This window comes from Gigantopelta aegis, chromosome 13 (assembly GCF_016097555.1).
Source record: "Gigantopelta aegis isolate Gae_Host chromosome 13, Gae_host_genome, whole genome shotgun sequence".
NCBI classification, from domain to species: Eukaryota; Metazoa; Mollusca; class Gastropoda; order Neomphalida; family Peltospiridae; genus Gigantopelta; species Gigantopelta aegis.
Window position 1 is genome coordinate 31595795 of NC_054711.1, and position 17021 is coordinate 31612815.

General features: G+C 36.4%; 1 protein-coding gene and 1 long non-coding RNA gene across 2 annotated transcripts in view; one reads left to right on the plus strand and one right to left on the minus strand.

Annotated features, from left to right (window-relative positions):
• The window catches only part of LOC121387850 (D-threo-3-hydroxyaspartate dehydratase-like), a 72533-nt gene extending 64470 nt beyond the window's left edge, over positions 1-8063 (plus strand). Inside the window, exons 6-9 of the mRNA XM_041519080.1 lie at positions 940-1061; positions 3717-3909; positions 4708-4813; positions 5906-8063. Of these exons, the coding sequence (XP_041375014.1) occupies positions 940-1061; positions 3717-3909; positions 4708-4813; positions 5906-6037 (553 nt within the window). The 3' untranslated portion in view covers positions 6038-8063. The remainder of the gene's footprint in view (positions 1-939; positions 1062-3716; positions 3910-4707; positions 4814-5905) is intronic.
• Positions 8064-8944: 881 nt separating this feature from the next.
• LOC121387838 lies at positions 8945-9379 on the minus strand. The gene is made up of 2 exons (XR_005959890.1): positions 9106-9379; positions 8945-9043 (listed from the first exon to the last, which is right to left on the minus strand). It is a non-coding gene; the product is annotated as an uncharacterized LOC121387838 (long non-coding RNA).
• Positions 9380-17021: the final 7642 nt, after the last annotated feature.

Sequence of the window (17021 nt, forward strand, 5' to 3'; positions counted from 1 at the left end):
AATAAATAACTTGTACTAACTTCGATAGTATGAAAAAAAGCATTCCCTGTGGGAATGACTATATAGGAAGTACACAGTTGATATTGGGAAATATAAATGTATGGATATTAATTGGTATTCAAATATTCACTTGGGAAGTACTCGATATTACTGATATTAAATGATATACTGATTTGCGAAATATAACCGTTATTAAATGGGATCGGAAAATAACGGATACTCAGTTGTATGTTCACCTGGGAGATACAAGTGTTATTAAACACGCGTCTGATTATTTGCCATGCTTATGTATTTATTTCTCTTTTTTTCTGGGGTGGGACGTAGCCCAGTGGTAAAGCGCTCGTCTTATATGCAGTCGGTCTATGATCGATCCTCATCAGTGGGCCAATTGTGCTATTTCTTGCTCCAGCCTGTTCACTACAAGTCTGATATATCAAAGGCCGTGGTTTGTGCTATCCTGTCTGTGGGATAGTGCATATAAAATATTCCTTGTTACTAATGGAAACATGTAGCGGGTTTCCTCTCTAAGACAATGTGTCAAAATTATCCAGTAGCCGATGATCGATAAATCAATGTGCGACAGTGGTGTCATTAAAGGCATACTGTTACGGATTTAAAGACCTTATTTCTCTAAAAATGGATAATAAATATAAATTACATTAATTATTAACTGAACCATGATGGAGTGAAATCCATGTCAACCCTCTCGGCAATTTCAGTTTTTGAATTATGGACCATTGCCATAATTCAATTATCTTTACAAAATATCATTAATAAATGGAGTATGGTGGTTATGAAGATGATTGAATAAAGTACATTTAGGGACAAATCAAATTATTTTTGTTCAGGTAATACTTTTTAGACCATTAAATAGGTCAGTGGTCTGTGACAATATGCCTTTAAATGAAACAAACTTTAAACTTTCTCTCTTTTTTTCAGACTTCGTGCCACAGGGGTGGATTGCCGTATCCTAGCGGCTGGGTCCACCCCCACCTGCAGCCACCCTGCGGAAAATGCTGGTCTTCTCACCGAACTTCACCCTGGGGCCTATTTTTTCTACGGTTGGCTTCCACGTTATTTATAGTGTGTAGCCTGGTTTGTAGACATGGTGGTGAAATCTTTTGAACTTTCGTCAGCATTGTATTTTATCTTTGGAACTAATATCACATCGTTGGGGATGACATTGTAAGGGTGGAATAAAGGTATTGGGAAATTCATTGTAACTATGGCAATACCATTTTGACCCGAATTTACGGTAATATTCTTGAATGAAGGGGCAGGATTTAGTTCAGTCGGTAGAGCGCTTGTCTGAGGTGTTTGTATCACAGCCCCTGCGCGTGCTGTAACCTCACCATGGTGCAGGGGTGTAACATTCTCTTTGAGAACCCCTGCACGTGCTGTAACCTCACCGTGGTGCAGGGGTGTAACATTCTCTTTGAGAACCCCTGCACGTGCTGTAACCTCACCGTGGTGCAGGGGTGTAACATTCTCTTTGAGAATGGCCAATACAGCACAAATCCCCTTGTTTTCTTCGGGATACAATTAAAATTTTGAATAAAAGTCAGTATCAATCTGTGATATTTGTATTTTTGCACAGTTCTTTACACTGTTTTTAGTTAAATCTTGAATTTTTATATTGATGTTGATCATCACTTTATTTGTTTGCATTAATATAGTTTGACACACAATATCCGATGTATTTTTCTTGCTGGGGTGTCGTTAAATATTTATTCATTTATTCATTCATTGTATCGCAGGATCGAACCACTTCAGTGGATCCATTCAGCTGACTGAGGTTTTTGTCTTGTTCCAACCAGTGCACCACAACTTGTCAAAGGCCATGGTATGTGCTGTCCTGTATGTGGGACAGTGCATATAAAAGATCCCTGGCTGCTAATGGAGAAATGTAGCGGGTTTCCTCTGATGACTACGAGTCAGAATTACCAAATGTTTGACGTCCAATAGCCGATGATAAATTAATCAATGTGCTCTAGTGGTGTCGATAAACAAAACAAACTTTAACTTGTTGTAAAGGTGGGATACAGTTCTGTGGTAATCCACTGTAACTATGGCAATAACATTCTGACCCGAATTTACGAAGCCTGTTTAATTTAAACACAGGTTGTTAACTTTGTAATGTGTATGTCGTTAACTGTGTGTAAGACAAAATCAGATTTTTTCCCCCCATAGAATTCTCGCTCCAGCTAGTGCACCACGACTGGTATATCAAAGGCCATGGTAGGTGGTATCCTGTCTGTGGGATGGTACATATCCAAGATCCCATTCTACTAATGGAAAAATGTAACAGGTTTCCTTTCCTAGACTATATGTCAAAATTACAACAACAAAAAATGACACCCAATAGCTATTAAATTATTAATAAATCAGTGTGCTCTAGTGGTGTCATTAAACAAAACAAACATTTAACTCTGTTTCTAGAATCAGTGTCTCTCAAACACTAGTTAAAATAACCTTATGTTAAACACCAACTAGCCATGGGTTAAAAGGTGCTGCAGTGTCGTCAAACAGAGTTGAAGCTACGCCAATGAGGTCTGGGACCACACTTGATTAATTAATCACTGAATATAGAAAACATTTCTTCATTCTTACATGTAGTCTGAAGATGACACCGGGTACATTTTCCCCATTAGCAGCAAGAGATATTTTGTGTGTACAGACAGGACAGCACATACCATGGTCTTTGATATATATATATATATATCTTTGATAGATAAAAGCAACAATGATGAAATTAAATCAATCCTCTTCTACTGCAGTAACGTCATAATATGTATGACGTCATATTTAGCAGTTATTTAGCAGTTCCTTTCTGAAGATAAGATTGAAACATGTAAAAGGATAGTTATTTCTTTAAATTATATTTTAAATACAGGTATACTGTACACTTGTTTTCTTTTATCATTTATATATATATATATATATATATATATATATATATATATATATATATATACAGTCGAATCCACTTTATTGCATATCGGTTTATAGCATAAATCGGTTATTTGCATATTATTCGGCTGCACAGAACCATTTAGCATTAAATCAATACAAATTATGTTGCATATATGAATAGCTTGATATATATATATGTGTGTGTGTGTATATATATATATATTTATATCTATCTATGTATATATGTATGTATATATATATAAAAAAAAAAATATATATATATATATATATATATATATATATATATACACATACACATACATACATACCAGTCGTGGGGCACCGATTGGGACTGAGAAACCCCCAATCAGACAATGGATCCACCTAGGGGATTCGATGCTATGACCAAAGCATCTCAGACGATCTGACTAAACAAATCCCTTACCATAATTTCGTGCAATTATCATTGTGTATTAACTATGACGTTTTCATCATGACCAGTCTCGATGGTGCAGTGGTTAAGTCATCGGTCATAGGACTACCGGCTAGTAGGTACAGGGTTCGTAGCCCGGTACCGGCTCCTACCCAGAGCGAGTTCTTAAGGGCTCAATGGGTAGGTGTAAGGCCACTACACCCTCTTCTTTCTCACTAACCTCTAACCAACTAACAACTAACCCATTGTGCTGGACAGACAGCCCAGATAGCTGAGGTGTGTGCCCAGGACAGCTTGCTTGAACCTTAATTGGATATAAGCACGTCAGATATTTCAAGTATGTCCCTAACAGACTTGCTTTTTCTCACAGACCAAGAGCTACTCCTCTTGGGCTGCTGCACCAGTGCCGACATCGCCTGTCGCGTAGCAACTCGAGTGGTCAGTCACAAGAAGTCTCACAACGAGTTTCTGGTGGATGCTGGGTACATGGCACTCGGACACGACGGAATCGCCCAGCAACCACCCGGGGGGTTCTGTAAATTCCAGGAATACGACCACTTGAGGTAGCACCAGTGTTTTCTGGCTCTACCATACTTAATGTTTGTCTCGGTCACTCGTCTCTTCTTTCTGTCTCTGTCTCTCTTTCATTACGTCTGACTCTCTCTCTCTCTCCCCCAGGTCTATCTCTGTCTAACTCTATATCCATCCATCCATCCATCCCTCTCTTCCTGTCTGTCTGTCTGTGTCTGTGTGTCTCTCTCTCTCTCTTTATATATCACTAGCTCTATCTATCTCTCTATCAATCTATCTATCTGTCGCTCTCTCTCTCTCTCTCTCTCTCTCTCATTCACTCACCATCTCATTCGCTCACTCGTTCACTCATACGTTCTCTGTCTTTCTCTCTCTCTCCAAGTCTATCTCTGTCTAACTCTATATCCCTCCCTCTCTCCCTCCCTGTCTGTCTGTCTGTCTGTCTGTCTGTCTGTCTCTCTCTCTCTCTCTCTCTCTCTCTCTCTCTCTCTCTCTCTCATTCACTCACTCGCTCACTCATACTTTCTGTCTCTCTGTGTGTCTCAAACAGTTTAGAAATAACCATATATTGAAACACTTAATTTTTAGTGCCTCCCCCTCCCCATGGGGGAGATGATTAGGGTTTCACTGCCAGTGGGAGGGGGTGGGGTCATGGATTTTGTTTGTGTTATTGTTTCTGGGAGTTTTTTTCAGGAGGGTGTTGTTGTGTTGTTGTTGGTTTTTTTAGTTGGTTGGTTCTTGTTTTTTTTTCTTCTATTTTTCCTTTTCTTTTTGTTCTTAACTCATATAGATGAGCCCAGAATTAAATGAACGTGTATTGTTTATTTTAGGATGGTCTGTCTTGACCAGGAGATGGGGAAGGTGACCACTACAAACAGCAAACTGGACTTTGATGAATTTCCCATTGGAAAAATACTTTTTATTTACCCATACCATGTAAGTGTGATTTCATCTTTTTCTCACTCTACATGTTCACAAGTCAGGGCACTATTCCGTATACCCCGGCCTCGGTGGCGTCGTGGTTAGGCCATCGGTCAACAGGCTGGTAGGTACTGGGTTCAGATCCCAGTCGAGGCATGGGATTTTTAATCCAGATACTGACTCCAAACCCTGAGTGAGTGCCCTGCAACTCTCAATGGGTAGGTGTGAACCACTTGCACCAACCAGTGATCCATAACTGGTTCAACAAAGGCCATGGTTTGCTGCTAATCGGAAAGAGTAGCCCATGTAGTGGTGACAGCAGGTTTCCTCTCAAAATCTGTGTTGTCCTTAACCATATGTCTGACGCCATATAACCGTAAATAAAATGTGTTGAGTGCGTCGTTAAATAAAACATTCCTTTCTTTTGATCCCTGTCAGTGGGCCTGTTGGGCCATTTCTCACAAAAGCAAATGCACCATGAGTGGTACATCAAAGTCTGTGGTATGTGTTATCTTGTCTATGGGATGGTGCATATAAATAAAATGTGTTGAGTGCATCGTTAAATAAAACATTTCTTTCTTTTTTGCTTTAGCAGTATTCAGAATGCTCGTTATTATCATCATGACTATTATTATTATTATCATTAGTGTTAGTATCATTATTTTTTTTATTATATTATCATCATTATTATCAGTATTAACATTATCATCATTTATTATTATTATTATCATTAGTATTAGTATCATTATTATAATATCATTTTATCATTATCATTTATTATTATCATTAGTATTAGTATCATTATTATCATTATTATATTATGATCATTATTATTATCGTAACTATTATTATCATTATCATCATCATATTTATAATTATTATCATCATTTATCATCATCATATTTATAATTAGTATCATCATTTATTATCATTAGTATTAGTATCATTATTGTTATCATTATTATATTATCATTAGTATTATCATAACAATTATCATTATCATCATCGTATTTATAATTATCATTATCACCATTTATTGTTATCATTATCATCATCATCATTATTTTAATTATTATCATCATTATTATTATCATTATTATTGTTCAGGCTGGATCGACCGCCTCACAACACCCGCTGTACTTCGTCCATTCTGGCGAGAGGGTGACGGGAACATGGCGTCCCACGCGAGGCTGGCACCCCAGGAGTAACCATGTGCCTGAGAAACATCTATGTGCCTGAGAAACATCAGACGTAACCATAGCAACACACAATGTGCAGGCATTTCATATGCGTGTATTTTAAAGGTGTTTTCTCCACTAACAACAATGTGTGTCATTCTACCCTATTGGTTCAACCAGAGAAGACTATACATGTATGGTTTTGTCTCTGTCTGTCTGACCAACTGTGTCTGTCTGTCTGTCTGTCTGTCTGTCTGTCCAACATATATTTTTTCGGATACTTTATTTTGACAATGCATCAAGATATAATTATAATTATCATTATCATTATTTTGTGCATAGATTTATCATAAAAGAGCTACAGATCAAGGTTGTTTATCATAGGGATTTTACTCATTTTTGACAGAGTTATGGCCCTTGAAATTGGGAGATACTCACAATTTGTTTTCTGGACTTTGTGTACATTGATTTGTCATGTAGAGTTACAGATTAAGGTTGAGGTTCATGGGGTTTTACCTATTTTTGACAAAGTTATGCCAGATTAATTTATGTAAAAATAGCAGAGAATCGCAAAATGGAAGGGAATACTTAAGACAATTCCCAGTGGTTTATGTTCGGCTTTGCAAACCACTTAAACTGTCACGTTTGTGTTCTCTTGGTGGAAATGGACAATAGAATATCAATAGTTAAAGTTTAAAATTCATTTTGTTTAATGACACCACTAGAGCATATTGATTAATTTATCATTGGTTATTGGATGTCAAACATTTGGTAATTCTGAGAGGAAACCCGCTAGTTTTCCTAAGACAGCAAGGGATCTTTTATATGCACTTTTCCACAGACAGGAAAGCACATACCACAGACTTTAATCAACAGAACCAATCTATTCACATTCACTTGGTATGAAAGTGTCATTACCAACATTACTTTTTGTACATTAAGCAACATTTCAATATGCATGTTTTTTTATTGATCGTTTCCATATTCATGTGCATAGACCCATCCATGAAGGCATAATGACAGAAATCAATTTCAAAGATGGTGGTATGTGCTATTCTGTCTGTTGGATGGTGCATATAAAAGATCCCTTGCTACTAATGGAAAAATGTAGCGGGTTTCCTGTCTAAGACAATATGTCACAATTACCATGTTTGACATCCAATAGCCGATAATTAATAAATCAATGTGATCTAGTGGTGTTGTTGTTAAACAATACAAACTCTTTATTACAACAAACAATACGCTACTGAACCAGGACTTCTATATTATAGCAGCCCCACTCCCATGGCTAGTGATATTCAATGTTGGGTTTGTAAATAACTACTATTGATATGCTCGATGGCTAGTTAAAAACAAAATTGTCAAATGCATGTTGCAGTTAAGTCTATGTTGTAGATATGAATATCCTGACCGCACCCCAACCTCCAATATTAAGTGTTTCTAAACTTTTTAGGCGACATATTTAATTATTACTATTATTAAGAAAAGTTAAGTAGGGCTAGTAAATATTTAATCGTGGCTAGTACATTTTTAAAATCACTGATTCCCATGCCTAGTGGATTTAAAAAAAAATCTAGAAGCCCCAACTGATTGATGGGACAGTTTTGCAGGGTTCAAACTTAATGATGGCAATTGCCGTAGAAGTGATATGCTTTGTAGTAGGACCTTTACCGATGGCAGTTTTCCTGCCGTTAGATATAAATTACTGTAAAATACTTTATCTTCGAGGGGTGTAATTTTCACGCTGAAAACTAGTAGTTGCAAGTTGTCATTATCGGGCTATTTACAACAATTAACTGGTCACGATCTGTTGGGTTTAATTTTTCGGAGGATCCTAACATTCGAGATAAATATCTTTGCGCAGTTCAACGGATAATTTGTGATTTTTTGATTTTTTATTTATTTGTTGCAAATATTATTTGTTTAAAATTGCCATAGCCAGGCAGAAAATTGCCTTGATGGGATAGACCCTAGTTTTTAAACACTAAGGCATAATTTTCACCTAGACTCTAGTTTCAACCCATAAGAATGGACACTAATTTACAAACCTGTAACAAATTTGAATACAACAGAGTGAAACTAGAGTCTATGATGTTGAAATACCCTTAAAAATAGAATAAAACGCAAGTCCATAACCGAATGTGCATTTTTAAAAATATGAAAAAATGCATTTTGTGGCATTAGAAACACCAGGATAACCAGAAACACTTTGTTTGTATGGAAATGAATAAACTAAACAATAAGATATAAGTAATGTTTGATTTCAGTGATCATAAACGGCTCTAATAGTGAAAAATACGCCTTAGTGTTTAAAAACTAGGAGTGAGCATTTCAAAATTGTCGTAGGTAACAAATTATGTTCCAACCTTGGGCCTACTTCGTGTTTTGTATATTATTTTATATTGTGTGAATGTTTTGTTGAGGACCAAACCAAAAAGTCTGACATGTTTATAAAGAAATAAACTGCTTTACAAATAAATGGACGTAAATATGCTTAACCAATGGGTTTCTTCTGTATTTATCTTGTTTTTTCTTCTTCTTCTTTTTACATCGCCGAGTGGTAAAGTACTAGCTTGAGGCATGATCGGTCTGGGATCAATCCCCATTGCTTGGCCTATTGGGCTATTTTTCATTCCAGCCAGTGCACCACGACTGGTATCTCAAAGGCATATAGTCTTACAGAGGAAACCCATTACATTTTTCCAATATGGTAGTAGCAATGGATTTTTTCTATGCACCATCTCACATACAGGATAGCACATATCACAGCCTTTGACATACCAGTCGTGGTGCACTGGCTGGAACGAGAAATAGCCGAATGAGTCTACCAATGGGAATCGATCCTAGACCCGAGCACTTTAAAACTGAACTACGTGTCACCCCCACCCCCCACCCCCTGCTAAACAAAGTGCAGTCTGGTAAAGATGATCATGCTGAAACATGCACACAGTAAAAACCAACACAAACACATGTTAAGCATTATTTATTATTGTATAATATATCTGCATAGCTTAATGTTGTGTTCCTCCAAGTGATCATTGTAAATACATCTAACATCACCAGTACACTACAATCATATGTATATACAAACAGTACACTCCGCACTCTAACAGTAGTATCACCAGTAACCTACAATCATATGTATATACAAACAGTACACTCCGCACTCTAACAGTAGTATCACCAGTAACCTACAATCATATGTATATACAAACAGTACACTCCGCACTCTAACAGTAGTATGTCTTGGGTTATATCTACAGTTCTACAGCACTGGAAGTAATATATATATATATATATTATATGAGAGAGAGAGAGAGAGAGAGAGGGAGAGAGAGAGAGAGAGAGAGAGAGAGAGAGAGAGAGAGAGAGAGAGAGAGAGAGAGAGAGAGAGAGAGAGAGAGAGAGAAGGGGGTAGGGAGGGAGAGGACAATTTAGAGATAGAGGGAGGTCGAGAGAGATAGAGGGAGAGACAGGGCGAGAAAGAGAGAGAGAAATGTGACAGGGAGAGAGGGGAGGAGAGAGAGGGCAGGTGAGAGAAAGAGAAAGGCAAAGAGAGAGAGAGAGATAGAGAGAGAGAGAGAGAGAGAGAGAGAGAGAGACAGAGAGAGAGAGAGAGAGACAGAGAGAGAGAGAGAGAGAGAAACACACAAACAGAGACCGAGGGAAACAGAAACTGATGCTGCCATAAATAGACTACTACCAAAACACAGCAAGAGATCTCCTATATACATACACATTCAGATAATCACAACAGCACATACCACGGTCTGTGCTGCACCCATCACAGGTCACTGGTTGGAACAGCCAATAATCTAAGACTGAAGACAATCACTCCTTTGACCCATCACACCTCTGACGAGCACTCTACCACTATACCACATCCTTCCCCAACACTAAAGGCTCATTCACACTGTATGCAGAGCATGCACGCTGCACGTACGGCTCCAAAAATTAAAAGCTTTTTAATGAGTGCATTAACACTGAATTCACGCGCTGTATGCATTTACAAAACTCATGAGGCTAGATGCAGTGAAAGAAAGAAAGAAATATTTTATTTAACGACGCACTGAACACATTTTATTTACGGTTATATGGCATCAGACATATGGTTAAGGACCACACAGATTTTGAGAGGAAACCCGCTGTCGCTACTCTTTCCGGTAGAAGCAAGGGATCTTTTATTTGCACTTCCCGCAGGCAGGATAGCACAAACCATGGCCTTTGTTGAACCAGTTATGGATCACTGGTTGGTGCAAGTGGTTTACACCTACCCATTGAGCCTTGTGGAGCACTCACTCAGGGTTTGGAGTCTGTATTTGAATTAAAAATCCCATGCCTCGACTGGGATCCGAACCCAGTACCTACCAGCCTGTAGACCGATGGCCTAACCACGAGGCCGGTAGATGCAGTGAAATAACCAACCACTTGCCTCTGATATGTTAAGTCAATGTTATTTAATTATTTTAACACAAACAGTCAAGTGTAACTATGACATTTCCTCTTTAACATGAACCTGTACATGTATATAGAATAACATGTTTATGAAAGGAGTGGACAGTTTTAGTATCTGACGAGCGAAGGAGAGTCGGACACCAACACTGTTCACGAGTTTCATAAAAATGGTAGGACAGGCAAGCTAGTTTAGTAACACTGTTCACGAGTTTCATAAAAATGGTAGGACAGGCAAGCTAGTTTAGTAACACTGTTCACGAGTTTCATAAAAATGGTAGGACAGGCAAGCTAGTTTAGTAACACTGTTCATGAGTTTCATAAAAATGGTAGGACAGGCAAGCTAGTTTATAACACTGTTCACGAGTTTCATAAAAATGGTAGGACAGGCAAGCTAGTTTAGTAACACTGTTCACGAGTTTCATAAAAATGGTAGGACAGGCAAGCTAGTTTAGTAACACTGTACACGAGTTTCATAAAAATGGTAGGACAGGCAAGCTAGTTTATAACACTGTTCACGAGTTTCATAAAAATGGTAGGACAGGCATGCTAGTTTAGTATTTTGTTTATTACAAACCAACTGCAAACAAGCCGCATAGCAGAAGTCAGCCGATGTCGAGACCTTACATGTTATTTTTCTATGAATTGAGTCAGCAAGTGATCTACGTCACATTTAAACTTAAATGACGTCACAGTGAGCAACAAGACGTCATCGATGAACAGTTTGGATTTGCGTGCGAAGCTTGCATTAATAAGGTTTTGAAATTCACAATAATGACTTATTGTTGATCGGACCAGCAAACAACACTGAACTGAGTGAATGGGACGCCAACATTTTACATAAAGGGCGGTAAAAAGGAGTAGCAGGTCAACAACATCGTTTTTGTTTCGTACACAAAAGGCCCAAATATAATGGCCTATCTTATTGCAATTTCAATTCATGGCCATATTTCATAATGGTACACTTTTAAATTACACTATTTTGTACAAACAGTTAGATATGTTAATAATCTCAAAATAAAATATTTTCAACAGCAATTTTGCACTCCATGTTTTCTAGTGTTCAGAAAAAGGACCCATCATGCACCCAGTTTATTTTATTGCAGCGAGAAGCAAAGTGACGTCATTCGAAGACTTACGTCATTCAATTTAAAAACACGACACTGCCAGTCTGCGCATGCCAATATTACACTAGTTAGATATTGAGTAATTGTTATGACATGAGTACGGTAATATCTTACACTGGTGTGTAATAAAAAACAATATTGTTAGTTGTAAAGATGTAGTAAGATATTTACTGTATGATACCATACCATCAATTTATCAAACTAATGGTTTGTACGCTCTTTAAATTTCGATACAAATAATATATAATATTGATACCCATTTGGTACAACCTTGCACTACAACCTTACAAGAACGTCAACCAAACGAGCTGAAGGATATAAATTAAGATCAATTATGGGTACGGTAATAAATAATATGTTAAACTCGCTACCATTTTGTATCATGGTTATGTCCCTCGTGAAATACTTTTCATTATAACTCGCTAAAGATCATGACAACTGAAAATTACTTCACTCGGGACATAAACATGAAATAAAATGGAAGCTCGTTTAATATCCTGTAATTAGTAAATGATGTTATAATATGACGAGGTGAGATTGCAAGTTTATTAAAACTGTAGTTGAGTTTGTTATAATCAAATAACAAGAGATTAAAAACAGTGTTTTTGAAGTGTCATTATACCAGCATTCCTTTTTTTTCATTTCACTGTAATTATGACACAGCAATAATAAACATGACAAATACGTAATCTTATAAAAATGCACGGCAGTGAGCTTATTAACTGCATCCAGAATGCAGCTGGTGTGAATGCCCCTAATGCGCGCTGCGGCCAGAACGCAGCTGGTGTGAATGCCCCTATGCACGCTGCGGCCAGAACGCAGCTGGTGTGAATGCCCCTAGTGCGCGCTGCGGTTAGAACGCAGCTGATGTGAATGCTCCTAGTGCATGCTGCAGCCATGACAGTTGCAAGATCGGGACCACACGCATGCACATCGTCCAGTGTCGTCCAGTGTGAACGAGCCTTAAAACATTAAGTACTTTAGCTAAATAAATACAACTTTCATCCTACATGTACATTATTTACATTTATTGTCTCTTCTTAAAGGGACATTCCTGAGTTTGCTGCAATTTTTAAAATGCTATCGACTAACAGACTTTTTAACGATTGTAATTACATATCAAATATATCTTTCTGCATAAAATATTAGTGGCTTTATATTAAACGTGTTTCTGATCGTTCTAATGTTTGTACTAGGTACGAGGTACGAAACTATTTGAAGACAAAATCCAGTTTGGGCTTCTTACAAATATTAAGACGACCAGAAACACATAGAATATACACACACTGATATTCTAAACAAGAAAATATATTTAATATGTAAGTTTAATCGTAGAAATATTTTATTAGTCAGAAACATCTTACAATGCAGCAAACTCAGGAATGTCCCTTTAAGGCTTGAACACACTACAGCAAATAGGCACATAATTAATTTTATATACCAGATTTTTCTTTTTAAAATTAATTTTAACGCTACACAACAGTGATACGGTGTATTTCTAATCAACATTAATATTCATGATTTACAGGTATTGAATTTTAAGAAATCTACTGCAATTGTACAATGTAAATTGTAAAAGTGATCTAGATATTTTGAGATTCCATCTCATAAACTCACACTTTCGACCCCAAATCTGGGATTTGTGGAAGCTCAAAATCATCCTAAATTCACAGCCGGATGAATATATTTATCTATATGTATGTAATAAAACAATATTATATACCAGGGTACATACAGTATACTATATACATATATTATATACTAATATCTAATAACATATACATACAGAATACTATATAATATATATATATATATATACATACATACACACACCTTAAACCATAACGATATGTTTTACCTGATAAAACATGATAACTGTATAACAACTATAGTCATATTCTGGTGTGTTGTATCAAACACATACAATATTGTAGTATTAATTTCTTTTCTTTCTTTTGTTTTCTTTTTTTTTTTTTACATCTGCCACACAGAACAAAACACCCTGAAAGACTGAGTAACAGGCCTCTGCAATTTGTTAATGTAGTTCTAACATTGATGTGAAATTCTTGTCTTGGATGAAAGGGTTGACACATGTCAGTTAAAGTTTGTTTTCTTTAACGACATCACAAGAGCACATCGATTTGTTGATTCTGACACATAGTCTTAGAGAGAAAACCCGCTACATTTTTCCATTAGTAGTAAGGGATCTTTTCTATGCACCATCCCACAGACAGGATAGTACATACCACAGCCTTTGATATACCAGTCGTGGTGCACTGGCTGGAATGAGAAGTAGCCCAATGGGTCTACCTACAGGAATTGATTGTCACGTAAGAGTGTACTCTAGCCGTATTTTCACACATAAACAGAAGAGGGATAAAGGACACTCTAGCTAACGTAATCTTTAATCTGTAATCCATAATCCACAATCCATAATCCACAATCCATAATCCATGGGGGGCCAGGGCTACACACATCTGGTAAACTGTCTGAGGTCTGATGTAAATACAAATATTGTGAAAAACATCCCAAGAAAACAGATACTTATTACATAACCCACGAGAAAGATAATTTCATACAAACAAACAATAGCATACGGCTTTAAGAGTATTCAGAGAATTGTGGGTTACCGAGGGTCCAGGCAGTTATCAAGAGCTTCACTGAATGTTCTTCAGGATGATAGTTCAGTCATAGTAAAGAGAAGTTATTACCCTCGTGTGTTTTGGTATCGTTATTATCATATATTAGGAATAAAAATTGTATTATGCGAACCTCTGGCGAGCATAATACATTATTTTTATTCATAATATATGATATTGACGATACCGAAATACACTCAAATGACGTCATTTTGGATGTCTTTACATCAAAATAAACTAGTGCATAACATTTTTTGCTTTCTGAATGCTGGACAGCTTTCAGTGTAAAATTGTTATTGAAATGTTTTTATTTGATGACTCTGAATGCATACGTCAATTATGGAGTGTCAACCTAGTACATTTGCTTAAATGTCAATAAACGTAGTGCCATGACCTCGATTAATTTATATCTAATTTGCAAAGTTACCAAATTCTTAAAGTATGTGATCTGAAAAAACACACATACTTTGATTACACTGAAAATAAAAGGTATTATATGATAAATACATTTATCCTATAACTTACACATGATATCCATGTCATAAACACGTGATAATTTAGTGTATTAACCCGGTTAATAATGGTATGGAAATTTGCAAGGTCTCTAGGTAAATTGTTGCTGTGGGTGGGTCAGTGGCTAATAAGTGGCAGTGGCAACACGACCTGTGTACCTGAGAGTAATGTTAAAATGTGTGACGTCAAACTAATTTGTGCTAATTGTTATGACGTCATATTACCGATGGTGGCGACTTTAGTACTATGATTTACTAAAAATCGAATTGAAATGTTATTTTAGAAGTGTTATGGGAGACCAGTCATCTTGTACTGAATGTGTTTACCCTCTGAAAATAAAGAATTTTATTATTATTATTATTATTGAGGTGTCTGATTTCTCAATCTTCTAAGGTTTTTCAAAAAGGAAAAATCTTTATTTATAAAGAGAGGGAGAGAAGTGTTTGTATATGCTCCTATACCACTAGGGTTTCAGGCGTGTCTAGCCCAGGTCCGGTCTCTGGCATCGTCAGGGGCCTGGCCTGGGACAGAAGTTTAGTTATAATATAAACACCATATCCAATACATAATACACATTATATATAAATAACCTTGTTAAATACATTGTATAACAACTTCAATCATTAACAATAAAATATATTAAATGTATAATATTCAGATATTTAAACACAACTATTACAAATGTTGTATATTTCTTCTTCTTTTTTACATTATTAGTAAATATAATTTTATTGCTGCTTTGAAATGCGAGTGTGTCGAAAACACTAAGAACGACTAGTTTAAGATTGTACATCACAAAAATGTAGAGAGTCTAAAAAAAATATACCACCTAAAATTATATTCTACAAGTTCTGCAAGTGAAGAAACTAGAAATAAAATTATGTTTGTTTTGTTAAGAACACCATCATTGGCTATTGGATGTCAAACATTTGGTAATTTTAACACATAGTCTTAGAGAGGAAACCTGCTACATTTTTCCGTTAGTAGCAAAGGATCTTTTATATGCACTATCCCACAGACAGAATAGCACATACCACGGCCTTTGATATACCAGTCATGGTCCACTGGTTGGAACAAGAAAAACCCAATCAGTTGAATGGATCCACCGAAGTGGTTCGATCCTGCAATGCAAGCACCTCAAGCGAGCATTCAACCGACGAAATAAGTCTGGTTTCTTCTTCAATGCAGAGCTGGGGCCTAATTCACAAACGTCTCTTGGGCTCTGTTAGACACCAAAGCATCCTCGTTGGAAGTCTTTTAGCATTGCACTGCGAGATTGCAAAGTTGCGAGAGTTTAGTGAATTAGGCTTTTCACTCTCTTGTTAATTAAATCATTCGACTAGTCACACACACACACACACACATAAACGAATATTAATTAAAGTAGTTAAACATCCAATCATTCATGGCAGTAAAGAACAAATCATTGTCATGGGTCAAGATGAATTATTCCTAATGGAATGAATTATTATCAGCCTCTTCGTATAATTATTGCCTAATTAATTTTTACAGCTTTCGAGTCTGATGATAAAAAACTTATTTTTACACAAACACAAATGAATTCTTTAAAGATTATTTGAACAAGAACAATAAGAAAGAATGTTGTATGATATCACAGTCCGTCCCACAGGGAACACCTTTTTCCATACAATGGAATTTAACAAGTTATTCATTTCTGAGCCGACTGTTTTACTAAACTGCGCACACTTTTCCAGAACACTTTTATCTTTTTTTATTACGTCAAACCAAACTGAAATTATTTACAAAAAACATTTTTGTAAAAGGATGGGACGGACTATAGTAGCGTAAAAAGAAACCGTTTTTCTATACTCATACGTCTTGTGCAGTTATGACACCTATGATTACCCTTTTTTAATTCATAAATTAGTGTGGAAAGCATTAGAAAAAGAAATATTAGTACATGATTTTTGTACCTACATGTACTTGGGTAAATCAGAAATAGAAAATACGACTTTTTCTAAAGAACACCATCGTAAAATGACATGCAAATAGAGAGATATATGAAAATAAAGTCTGCTTTCCATGTACACAATTTCACAAGTAATTTCATCAATACAATGTACAGACACTGTACATTTTCCATGTACACAATTTCACAAGTAATTTCATCAATACAGTGTACCGACAGTGTACATTTTCCATGTACACAATTTCACAAGTAATTTCATCAATACAGTGCACCAGTGCACCGACAGTGTACATTTTCCATGTACACAATTTCACAAGTAATTTCATCAATACAGTGCACCAGTGCACCGACACTGTACATTTTCCATGTACACAATATCACAAG